The following is a 12599-nucleotide window of genomic DNA, read 5'->3' as shown; positions in this document are numbered from 1 at the left end:
CCCTTTGGGCCAAGGCCCTGCCCCTGAGCTCATAGCTGACCCCCTTCCCCCACTGATAAAAAAAAAAGCCCCAGTTTTCACTCTGCTAGAGTCCCCCAGGTCAAAAAAACGATACTTCTAGAGAATATCATTTAATACACTTGAGACACCATCCATATAAAGTTAGCGTTACTTTAAAAAATTAGAACCATAATATAAACCAGTAAAAAATGGGCCTGACTGGGCCTTGGGCAACCCCTGGGAGAGGGTCCTCGAGGTGGCCCGTCCCCCTCCCCACCAGGCAGGCCCCCCATCGCGTGGGGTAGGGCGGCCTCCTCAGAGCCAGCCCCAGAAGACAGAACACTGACTCCAAGGGAGGGCCAGGCCAGACGGAGGGGACAGCCTGTTTGCGACAAACAAGCCAAGGCTCTCAGCTCCCCAGCTGTGTGTCCTTCCTCTTTCTCTGCTCCAGACCATGGCAGAGCCTTTCCCACGCGTCTGGCCAGGAGCATTAGGACAGGCTCCCCAGGCCACTGCTGAATAAGGGGTCCCGGCTCACAGGGCAGGGAGGGGAGGAGGAAGGGGAAGGAGGGCTGGCCGTGGTGAGGCAGGGGCGGGAGCCTGGTGGGAACCCTGGGCACGTCCCAGGGAGGGCAGGCTCACAGTAATGGCACGTGTGGTGGGCGGGGGTTGGGGGCACAAGTAGAGGCCGGGAGGGGGTGGGGGCAGATCGGCAAAGCCGAGGATGTCACGAAGGATAAAAGGCCACCCAGAGGCAAGGGTCCTGCCGGCAGGGGAGTGCCGGGAAGGCAGGGGGCCCTCCTTTGTGACTGTCACCTAGGGCCTCACCTGCTGGAGGGAGGGCCTGGGCCCTGGCAGCGGGTCTCTGGGGGGCGGGGTGCTGCAGACAGGCAGCAGGGCCCAACCCCGCCGGGCAGGCGTCAGTGCAGCACCTGATCCAGCTCGTACTTCTCGCAGAAGCGGCTGGTGAAGGGGAAGCAGGTGAGGTACTCGATCCAGGGCCAGTTGATGGGGTAGACATAGAGCCAGATGACGAGAGAGGCGAAGAGGCCGGCGAAGACCAGCAGTGACACCAGGATGAGGGCCCGCTTGCGGTACTTGTCGCTGGTGCCGAAGGTGATGTAGGGCAGGAAGGCGAAGGCCAGCAGCAGGCCGCTGAGGAAGCCGAAGATGTGGGCGATGTTGTCGATCCAGGGCAGGAGGCCACAGATGAAGAGGAAGAGCACGATGGCCGACAGGTTCAAGAAGGCCTTCCAGGGCCGCTCCAGCAGCTGCCAGCTCTGGAAGAGCTCCACGAACAGGCAGGCGAGGAGGCCGAACTGCGAGCCTGCAGGGCCCACCTGCGCCCGGGAGGGGGACGGAGGGGAGGGGGACAGCGTCACTCCCAGGCGCCGGGTGCAAAGCCTGGGCATAGCCCGGCTGGGGCACCGGGACCTGGGTCAGCCAGCCTACGGGAGGGCTCCTCCCAGGGCTGGGGGCCCGGACACTGAGGCTCCTGGACCAAAGTGGGGCTTGTGGCACCCCCACCCCTTTCTGCAAACACTGAGGATCGACTGTGTGCCCGGTGTGTGGTCCGTGCAGTAAGCAGGACAGACAGGCCTACTCCGGGCAGCACAGGGCAGGACGGACAGACACCAAACGCCAAGGGCGTTGGGTTGACCTGATGGAAAACCTGCTGCTGTTTCTGTGGGTTGTGAACGGTGCACACTGGAGATTTCATACAGCTCAACCCACAGATAATGTGACACGCGGGTTGGCAGGCAGGGGTCACAATCACGAAGAAAAATGAAGCAGAGGAGGGGAACAAGGTGAGGGACGGGGTCTGGGAGAGTCTTTCTGGAGGTGAAGCCTGAGCATGACTCGGGGGCATCGCCGTTCCCTCCCACCCAGGGATTAGGGGATCAGCCAATAAGCCCACGGCTTAGCTGTGCACCTGCTGTCGAGCCTGGCCGGGGAGGGGTCGTGAGTCCCTCGGGCAGGCCCACAGGGAAAGTGGGGGGAAGCAGCAGAGCTGGCCCTCCCAGCCCATCCCCCGAGGCCCTACCTCCGCCCGATACGGGAGGAAGATGGCACTGGCGAGGTTGCCGGTGATGCCACTGAGGATGAAGATGATGGCGATGCGGTGCCAGCCGGCCAGCTTCTCCAGGTCCCGCAGGATGGTCATTTGGAAGACCACGGACACGAGGCAGTGCACCACGCTGGGGAGGGGGACATATCAGGCATCCGCTGGTCCGTGTCTGCCCTGGGCTGCCAGCCAGGGGGGGAGGGGTAGGGGTGCAGGGGAGGGGCGGGGGGGGGGGGGAAGCACCACATAGTGTGGGTGGGGCAGGCAGCAAGGGGCCTTTTACCCAGCATGGAGGAACAGAGACAGCCAGAGCCTGTAGAACTGATCCGGGACCTCGGGGTTGAGGAAGGGCAGCAGCCCACACACCTTGTCCAAGCAGTGCACCTGAGGGCAAGCACGGGCGGTCAGCACCTGTGACCCAGCTGGCCTTGCTGTGGGGGCAGAGGCGGTGTGCAGAGCCAGATTCCTACCGCGGGAGGGAAGCACGAGGCCGGCCCCAGCAGGCTGCCACGCTCACCTCATGCTCAGGGCCTCACCTGGGAGCACAGTGTTGCCTCTTCGTGGAAATAGCCGTGCATGAATTCACAGTATTCCCGGGTGGTGATCTCACAGCTGGGGGGACAGGGAGGCAAGGGGGTACATCACGGCCCCGAGGGCACCTGCCCGTGGGCAGAAAGGGGCACCCCTCTGTGGGGACCCTAGCTCTGGGGCAAGCTCCCCTTCATGCTGCAAGCTCCTGGAGTCGGGGAGGGAGGATGCTAGTGCGGGCAGTGGGTGGTGACCGGGGAGCACGGGGAGCTCCGGGCGGGGCGCCGGCTGACCTGCCCTTGGTGCTGATGCAGCACGGCCGGCCCTTGATCTGGCAATCCATGTGCAGGAAGCCGGTGCGATTGCTCTTGGCCTGCTCCGTGCAGATCTGCGGGAGGGGCACGGACACTGGGTTGGGCCTGCGCCACAGTGGGCACCCGGCCTGCCCTTCCTAGACCGCTCTCCACCCCAGACACTTACTGGCCACTTGGTGATGTCATCAGGCCAGATGTGGGCACCGCTCGAGGCTGGCTCCTCACAGGTTCTGGAGGCAGAGTTCGGCAGGGGTGGGGTGGAATGAGGACCTGTGCCTGTGCCCCCTCCCCCAGCCTGCCACACCCACCCACCAACATCCCTGTGGGACGCACAGACGGGACACTCAACCCCACCTTCTCACAGCCCAGCTGTGGGCCACCTGGGACAGTACCTGGGGTCTTGGTGACACACCGCTCCTGATGTCCGCTTCTGGCCCAGATCAGACTTGTCCATGGGGGGCCCCGTATCATCCTGCCACTTGACAAAAGTGGCCAAAGTCTCCTGGAAGATAGAGGAGGGTTGGTTGTGAGTAGGACAATGCCATCCCCATTAGTGTGGGCAAGGGACCCTCCAGGACAGCAAGTCGTCCCCTGGTCCCCGGGGCTCAGGCTCGTCTCCCAGACCTCTACCCTGGCTGACATTCCCAAGACCTGGGAACGCCACTTCTTTTGCTTCTCTGGGGCTGGGAGGGTTGGCACGCTCCCTGTGCTGGGCCATGTACAGGGGTGTGTGGGGCCAGAAGGAGGGAGGGGATGGTCATTGTCCTTGAGGTCCCCTCCTCTAGGCTAGGGTGAGTGAAGATGGTGCACAGGACTGGAGAGGGGCTGGTGGGGTTGGGGGCCCTGGCCCACCGAGCAGTCCTTCCGCTGGGTCTGGATGCAGCCCGAGTGGTCGTTCTGGACACAGCATCCTGAGTCTCGCTCTAGGTCTCGCTCTCGAAGCACCAACTGCTCAATCTGCTGGTCCTTCCGGATGCAGGGGGAGAACTTGGCTCCCAGATGGATTAAATCAATCTGGGGGAGGGAAAAGGGTGAGCTTGGGCCCGGACCGGCCGCTCTGTTGAGTTTCCCCTGAAAGTCCCCTGGGCAAGCCGACCCCTCGCCCAGCTGAGGGGATGACAGGGCCCCGGGGCTCCCCACTGAGATGCTGTCCCATCCCCCTGGGCTCCTCACCGAGCTGGGGCCAATCCAGAAGTTCTCCTGCTGGATGTACTTCACGCTCTCATACACACCTTTGTTTCTGAGCACCTGGGGCAGGAGAGGGAGTGGGGGGTCAGGGGTTTCCCCATCCCAGGGTAGGGTCCCCAGGATAGGGTCAAGGGGTATAGCTATGGTGAGCCCTGAGCACTCCTCCAGGTGTGGCCATGGGAGGGATTCCACGGCTGATGATGCTGACGCCTCTCAGGAGAGGCTGGGACCCTCAGTGGGGAGCACCCCTTTCTTAGCCTGACTTACCAGCTGGGTGGTGACGTGCTGGGCAAAGCCCACAGGTGCGATGCCATACGTGCAAATCACCAGCAGCGTGATGATGATGTGGACGAAGGTCAGCCAGTAGGTGAAGTAGGGCCTGGGGACAGGGACCCCAGGTCAGCAGAGAAGAACCCACATCTCAACCCTCAGCCTGCTGAGCCCAGCCCCCATCAGCTCTTACTTGCTCTCTCCCCTCCCCCTTTATTCCCCTCCAACGCACCCTTCACCACAGTGACTTTGAAAATGTAACCCTGAGTGTCTCTCCCTCAGCTTAAAACCCTTCAACGGCTTCCTCCTCCCCTTGGAATAAGGTCTAACATCACCTCCTACTGGCTGCAAGGCCTTACTGTGCATGCCCACCTTCTCCAACTCTTACAGCTCCTGGAACAAACCAGGATCCGTGCAGCCCCAGGGCCTTTGCACATGGGGTTTCCTTTGCCAGAGATGCTCTTCACATCTCTCTCTACCCATTTAACTCCTGCCCATGCTGACGGCACCCCTCCCCCACCAAGCTGTCCATTCATTCTCTGTCCTCCTGGGATGCTTGCTACACTTGTTATTCATTTTTTATGATTTTGGGTTCGATGTGTATTGGCTCACTACCTGCTGCATGCTGTGACAACTGCCCCTCCTCAACCCTCTGGTCTCCCCCACGGTCCCCTCGCTCATAAAGCTTCTAACTGTGTCTCTGGCCCATCCTGCCCTCCCTGTCCCTCCCAGTGGGGCTATTCCAGCGCCTGTGTGATGGCGCTCAATGAATGCTTGTTGACTGCTGTTGGGAGCCGGGCTAAGGATACAGGCCAAGAGAGCAAGGAGGGTGAAGAGACAGCAAGCACCCGTGGGCCCTTCCAGGTGACATGCATGCTCATAGGGTAACCATGAGGACTTGTCCCTGCTCTCCTCTCCCACAGGAGCTGCTCACTAAACACCTGTAGAATAAGGGGTGCTGCAGGAAGGGGGTCCCGGGGGGTCTGCAAGCTCCTAGAACCCCGGGAGGGTGGTTCTCAGCCCCCCTCCCCTCTGCCTACACCCGAGGGGCTCCGAGAATGGGGAGCACAGCCCGCAGTCCCAGCCACCTCGCCTATCAGCCCCCTCACCGGTGGCTGTCAAAGCTCTCCAGCTGGCGCTGCACGGTGCTGCTGATGCTGCGGCGGTAGCTCCGGTTCAGCCAGTTGCCTACCACGCCCAGGCCGTAGTGCCGCTTCTTTCGGTCGAAGGCGAAGTGCTTCACCTTGGAGGCGATACGCTTGCCACGCCTGGTCCCAGCGACGGGGGGTCGGCCGTACTCCTTCCTGGTGGGGGACGGCTCTTAGCCTGCTGTCCCCTCCCACACATCCCAGAAGGGGAACCTGGCAGTCTGGGGAGCCCTTCCCTGGTGTGCCATCTCCCTGCACCCGGAGGAAGGATGCCCAGAACTCACAGAGGGATCTGCACCCCATCGGGGGAGACCGGGGAGGCCGAGCGTGGGATCCCCCGGAAGTAGCTGGCAGAGAGTGGGGGAGACTCAAACACGTCATCGGGCATGGAGCTCATTTCTTCCTGGGGTGGGGTGGAGCGGGGGACACAGAAAAAGACAGCGTGAGGAGTCACTGTCCCAAATACTGCTCCCCGTAGCTCAATTCAAGGACAGATCAAAGCTAGACGGGCTCTGTGGGAGGGAAGGGGAAGGCAGGTGCCCGTCAGCCCTGACAGTGACTTTCCTGGCTGGCACCCTGCCCTGCCAGGTCGACAGAAGGGCAGGGGCCCAGGAGTTCCAGGATGTGGCACATCCCGTCCCACCAATGGACCTTTGGACCTCTCAGGGGCTCCCAGCACAGGATGATCAAGGCCAGGTCATCTCTCCTAACTCCCAGGCCACCCCATACCCGGTCCCAAGGCCCACACCCCATGCTTGCCTTACTAAAAAACGAGGAGTCAAATGTGTCTGCCCCATCGACCACGTCCTCCTCCAGGAAGCTGGGGTAGGCAAAGCTGCGTTTGACCACCCGGCACCGCTGTCCCGTGGCATCCAGCACAGAGCGTCCCTGTGACAGGGCAGAGGCACAGGCATCAGGTCCAGGTCAGATGCCAGCACCACTCCCTCCTCTGAAGGAACTGTCAAGCCTTGGGAGATGGGACCCTACCCAGAGCACAGTGTCTGCAGGAGAAGGTGAGGAAGGCCAGGAAGCTTCTGTAGCCCCAAACCCATCGGTCTCTCCTCTCCCTGCTGACTTCCTGCCCTCTGGCTTGGGCAGCGAGCTTGCCACCACTCATTCTGCACCCTTCCTCCCCAAACTCGGGCCACGTTCCCCAGACGCAGCTCCCTGGCACAGCATGCCAGGCCCATCTGCCTCTTTGACCCCAACCTGCTGCCACCCCCTCCTAGGAGCACCCCTTGTTAAAACCACATCTGACCACACACTGCCCCTCCAGGCCTTCACAGGGGCCCTTCCCTTGGCTGAGGACACCATTCCTTTCCTTCCTTCCTTCCCTGGGGAGCTTCTCCTTATTTTTCTGGGCTCAGCCCGAGTGCCTGTCCTGACATCAGCCCCTCTCGCAGAGGCTCTAGCAGTCATCACACCGAATAGTGACACCTGTGCCCTCCAGGCTGGGGGCTCTTGCAGGGCAGCGACGCACTCAGCACATCCTAGGCGCTGTGAACTTGGGCAAAGGGTGGTGCCTGCACCAGCTTCCCCAGCTATGGAGCACCGGGGCTGGGAGGCCATGGCCAGGCTCCCGAGCTGCAGGGCCCTCTTCCTTCCAGGGAACCTGGTGCACCCACTGCCCTGAGCATGGAAGGAAGGACGTACCTGGTGTGCTCTTGGGGGGATGCTTTGCGGAGGGGAGGGGGACGCCATGGGGGCAGGGCAGAGGCGGGGAGGGATTGTCACCTTGAGGAGGGCAGCGGCAGCCTGAAAGCTCATGTGGGCCACGGACATCCTCTTGCGGCGGGGCAGGTGGGAATGGCCAGAGCGGACACTGGTGAAGGAGGTGAGGGACAGGACCCCCGGGGTCAGCGGCGGGTGTGGGGCATGGGGCCTGTCCACCTCATCCGGGTGGCGGAATGCCCGGCCGCGGGCCAGTGGGTCGACGATCTGGGAGGGAGGGAGGTAGTGAGCAGAGCTGATCGGGGCCCCCTGGTGCCGAGGCCCGCCCCTCACGACCCCAGGGGAGCCCACCTTGGGCATCTTGCAGGGTTTGGGAGACTCGGTGCCCTGGAAGGAAGGCACCTCCTGGCTGGGGAGCTCCAGGTCCCGCTGGCACGACGCCTTGAGTCGGCCGTAGCGCACGCTGCAGTGATGCAAACTTCTGCGCTGCCAGTGCTGCCGCTTGGCCTCCCAGTCGCCGCTGACCCCGAACCACTGGGCGGTGCCCCTGTGGGAGCAGACGGACAGGGCGGCTGTGAAGGCATCATGAAGGTGACGACAACGGCGGCGGGACAGAGCACATACGGGGGTGACGGGAGGTGTGTGCAGGGGAAGTGATGGGAGGTGACAGGGCACAGGTGCGTGCAGCGGGTCGGCTCCCCGTTTTGCCCCCGGGTTGGTACCCAGTGACCACATGATAGGGTGGAACAGAGTTCAGAGCCGGAGCTGGGCTGGGCAGGGTCTGGGGGGCACCCTGAGGGCCAGTGCCACCCCACATCCCCACTCCCTGAACCCCCCCACCCCAGCTTCCGCACTGTGACTTTACATGGCACGCATCCCTGTTGGGCCTCAGTTTCCTCCCTGTAACATGCATGTTCCAGCTCTGTCAGGGGTGCTGCTCACAAAGGCTTGCCCACCCCTTCTAGGAAGGGGACCCGGGTGGCCACGCCCAGCCAAGGTCCACGGGGCTGCTGGTAGGGGCAGGGGGGTGGTGGGAAGGTGCTCACTTGCGAATACTCTGGGACAAGGAGGCCTGGCGGCGGAAGCCAGGGCGCTTCTCCGAGCTGCCCTCCTGCCATCGTCCCCGCTGCTCCTGGAGGCTGACGCTCTTCATGTAGGCCGGGTTCCTGGGCCTCTGTGGGTGGTGGGGCAGGAGGACAGGCTGGGGCTTGGTGGAGCCCAGATCCCGGGCTCTCTCCTCTTCAGCTCCCTATGTGAGAACCCCGAGAACGCACCTCACCCCCAATTTAGACACCTGAGCCGCTTTCCTTCCGAGTGTAAAGTCACCATTCTTTATACTCTTCGATGAACCCTAGCGTGATTTCCTAACTCCCTACCCAGTGCTCCCCGCTGGCTCCCTGCATGCAAAAGAGCCCCCAGGGCGAGTGGGTGGCACCAACACAGCACCCCTTTTATGCCCTAGGACACTGTTTCAAGGCTGTTCTCAATAAGCCCTTTATGGAGCCTTGGTCCAGCCTGTCTTCATTTCCAACCTCCACAGGAGCCGGGCACTGCGGGGTCAGGCTGCCGATGCCCAGGGTGCGGGGCTCCTCGGACTGGGGGTGGCTGGCCCCGGCGGGAAATGGAAAGAGCTGGTCCTGCTGGAACCGGAAGCCTTTCTCGAGGCTTCCACTGACCACCAGGAGACGCAGCTCCTGCACCCAGAGCCCACTCCGTGACGTCTTGGGCCAGGGAGGAGGGGGCACGGGCTAAATCAGGGGTGACACAGGTAGAAGGGGCCTCCTCTGCTCAAAGGTGTCGTGTGGGCACAGCTGTCGCTTGTGGCAGGGCAGCGAGCCTCCAGGCTGCCCCCTTACCTGGGGCAGCATGCTGGCCTGCTCGCCAGGGGCCGAGGCCTCGGGTGGTGGGATGGTGATGGACAGGTTGGGCGGCTTCCGGCTCTGCAGGCGGCTGCTGGACACGGAGGAGACGCTCTCACCATTCTTGTCAGTGGAGTCCATGGTGGGCCGGCTAGAATGGAGACCGGGAGAGGGGGCATGAGTGTCTCGATAGGTGGCAAGACAGAAGGGGACCTGGGGACACCCAGGTGCCAGGGCGGGCAGCCCAGGCTGAGAACAACCTGCAGAAAGTCGGTCAAATCTAATTCTAGAGTCTAAGCAGCGTGACAGAGACTGAACCTGAACTGGGTGGGGTATCGCAAGTGGTTCTATTTCAGTCCTTTGTTTGCATTCCAGGCCAGCAGGGGCCTGGGAAATCCCCACCTTTCTACCTCCTTCCATTGGGGGGTCTCTGCTTCAGGCAAGAACCACAGCCAGAGAGGAGCCTGAGGCCAAAGGACAGAGGGGCAGAGACCTGGGCTGCCTTGTCAGTCTGGTCAAGGTAGGCCTGGGGCCAGAAGGTAGCTTCTTGGGCCCAGGAGCCTTGCCTTTGACCTTGGGGCAGGGCTTGATGGAAGATGAGAAGGCTCTAGGGCAACCTGGTGCCCTAGCCACAATCAGGAGGTCCCCAGCTGTGCAGGGAAGGGTGGTTCTCTGGGTAGCCATCCCTGGGTTTCTAGCGAGGAAGTGGTGGCTCAGCCTCATTGCCAGATAGATGGGAAAGCCACCAAGCTGGTTCCTGTCCCCGGGGCGGCCTGGTTCCTTTCTCAAAGGTAACTGAAACTGCCACCTGTTTGGTACATTTTTTCTTTTCTTGGAGGAAAAATGTTAATCCCAAAGATAAGAAGTGGCATATGCTCACTGCAAAGAGAAAAAAGACTCAGATGATGATAAAGTGATTATAAAGTAAACTCATAATCTGCCTGCCACCTTGTCTTCTAGGAAAGACCTCTTGGCACCTAGAAAAGGACACACGTACTTAAAATTTTACCCTCACATCACACGTTTTCTTCCATAGCATGCACATCTGGCCCCATCAGCGCATACAGACAGAGCTACCTTTTTTTTTTTTTTTTAAAGTAGGCTCCACGCCCAGCATGGGGCCTGAACTTACCACCCTGAAATCAAGACCTGAGCCAAGATTGAGAGTCGGATGCCCAACCAACTGAGCCACCCAAGCGCCTCTTTCTTATCTTTCTTGACGACTGTAAAGGTTTCATTGAGTGGAATGCACCAAGATTTAATGAATTCCAGATGGATAGCTGTTTTCGGCATTTTGGACTCGTGTTAATCAACACCCTTGCCTATACCGCTTGTCCATGCTTGCTCACGACCCACCCCCAACCCTTGGATTCCACCAGAATCAACACTCTTCCCTTCTTCACTCCTTCTGTTCTTTTTCTGGCTAAAGTCTTTTTTTTAATTTTTTAATTTTTATTTATTTATGATAGTCACACAGAGAGAGAGAGAGGCAGAGACACAGGCAGAGGGAGAAGCAGGCTCCATGCACCAGGAGCCCGACGTAGGATTTGATCCTGGGTCTCCAGGATCGCGCCCTGGGCCAGAAGCAGGCGCCAAACTGCTGCACCACCCAGGGATCCCTCTGGCTAAAGTCTTTAGCTATTTCATACCCTCCCCTCTTCTCAAAGCTGCTAGAGCAGGTTTGGTTTCTCTTCCCCTAGTATAAGGCCAGGGACTCCGTGTCTGCCTGCCGAGGTGGTACCGACCCTGGGTGTGCGCAGCAGACGCAGGGAGAGTCACACAGGAGCCCTCCAGGAAAGGGCATGTGGGGCCAACGTGGGACGGAAGGGTGACACAGCAGCCACATGCATCCCAAGTCTGTCTGTCCCTCCATACACAGCCCACCAGAGCCACCATGTCCTCTCACCTGAAGGATCACAGCGGCCTCCTGACCACTCCACCTGCTGCCCCTTGAGCTCCCTACCCTCGTAACCATCTGCCACACAGCAAGAGAAGTCATCTTTGAAGAGCACCAATCACACCACATCACTCTCTGCCCAACACTGTCCCACAATTTCCTGTTCTCACTTATTTTTTAAAGATCTTACTGATTTATTCATGAGACACACCGAGAGGCAGAGACACAGGCAGAGGGAGAAGCAGGCTCCATGCAGGGAGCGCGATGCAGAACTCGATCCCAGAACCTGGGATCTGGGATCATGCCCTGAGCCGAAGGCAGACGCTCAGCCACCCAGGCGCCCTGAGCAACCCAGGCGCCCCTCCTGTTCTCACTTAAAGTCCAAGCCTCTGACTGGGGCCGCTGGGGCTCCCCGGGGGGATTTGTGTCCTCCTTGCCCCTGACCCGGCCACTCTAGGACCCTCACTGTCTAGCACCTGCTAAGCTCTGCTAGGAGGTGCTGAGGGGTCATGGTCAAAAGCACACTGCAGCTTGGTGGTCTGGGCTGGACCTGCACTTGACCACGGGTCACCCATGTCCTCCCCTTATGATGGGGGAAGGACCTCCCCCCAGAAAGGCGCCCTGAGCATCAAATGACAGTATGCATGCTGCACACTCAGGCGATGTATGCACACAGAAATTTGTTCAGGAATGTTCACGGTGGCACGCTCATCAGAGCCAAAAGGTGGAAACAACCCAAATGGCCATCGACAAACAGATAAACAGAACGTGGGACATCCACCCAATGGGATTACGAGTCAGCCACAAGCAGGAGTGAAGCGCCGACACAGGGTCCCGCGTGCATGAACCTTAAGGATGTTCTGCTAATCGAGAGAAGCTGGACACAAAAGACCAGGTAGTCTAGGAGTCCATCCATACGAAAGTCTGTGACAGGCAGCTCTACAGAGACGGGAGGATCGGTTGTCGCTGAGGGCCCGGGAGGGACAGCACCTAAAGGCTGGGTCTCATTCTGAAGCGATGGAAACGTTCTGAAGCTGCCCGTGGTGGCGGTTGCACCTGCCTGTGAATAGCAGCCCTCTGGCCCTGCTTCAAGCCTCTCCATCGCTTTACCCTGCTCACCTCCCTCTCTCTGCCTTATTCACTGTTGCATCTCCAACTCCAGCAGAGTGCAGGCCACCAGGTATACTGGTCCGTACTGGTTGAAAAATAAACAAGCAAGCAAAGCCAGACCCCTCCGGCTACCCAGCTTCCTACCTTCAGAGTTTGGGCTGAGCTCACAGCTTCCTGGGTCTTGTTGAAGACGTCTTCAGAGCATGTTCTGGTCCCTTCTTTACTCTATGCAGATGCTCTGGGTTCAAGCCTCAGCTCTGTGGAGAGGTGGACAGACGTCCAGACAGACGCTTCCAGCCCAAGCAGGGCAGCTCCTGTGGTGTACACAGCCTGTAGGGAAGGAAGGGCAGGCTCAAGCAGGTGTGTTGGGAAGAATGCATCGGTCAATCTTCCTGACTTTAGTCTCTGCATCTATAAAATGGAGATAATTCCACCGGCCTCATGGGTGAGGGATTAAGAGGGATCCCTCATGTTCTCGGGGATCCCTGGGTGGTTCAGTGGTTTAGTGCCTGCCTTCGGCCCAGGGCGTGATCCTGAGGTCCCGGGATC

At 60.3% G+C, this 12599-nt stretch overlaps 1 protein-coding gene across 1 annotated transcript; it reads right to left on the bottom strand.

Moving 5' to 3' along the window:
• Positions 1-858: 858 nt before the first annotated feature.
• Positions 859-12280, bottom strand: RHBDF2 (rhomboid 5 homolog 2). The gene is given in 18 exon segments (NM_001077438.1): positions 859-1340; positions 2045-2198; positions 2349-2449; positions 2602-2677; positions 2887-2981; positions 3074-3137; positions 3300-3409; positions 3760-3921; positions 4081-4155; positions 4363-4474; positions 5475-5669; positions 5798-5916; positions 6273-6401; positions 7248-7451; positions 7536-7731; positions 8231-8358; positions 9041-9194; positions 12195-12280. Coding segments are annotated over 17 exon segments (2484 nt in total). The 5' UTR covers positions 9185-9194; positions 12195-12280; the 3' UTR covers positions 859-920.
• Between the last annotated feature and the right edge of the window lie 319 nt (positions 12281-12599).

Source organism: Canis lupus, chromosome 9 (genome assembly GCF_011100685.1).
Source record: "Canis lupus familiaris isolate Mischka breed German Shepherd chromosome 9, alternate assembly UU_Cfam_GSD_1.0, whole genome shotgun sequence".
Classification (NCBI taxonomy): domain Eukaryota; kingdom Metazoa; phylum Chordata; class Mammalia; order Carnivora; family Canidae; genus Canis; species Canis lupus.
This window is presented reverse-complemented; position numbering and strand designations above follow the sequence as displayed.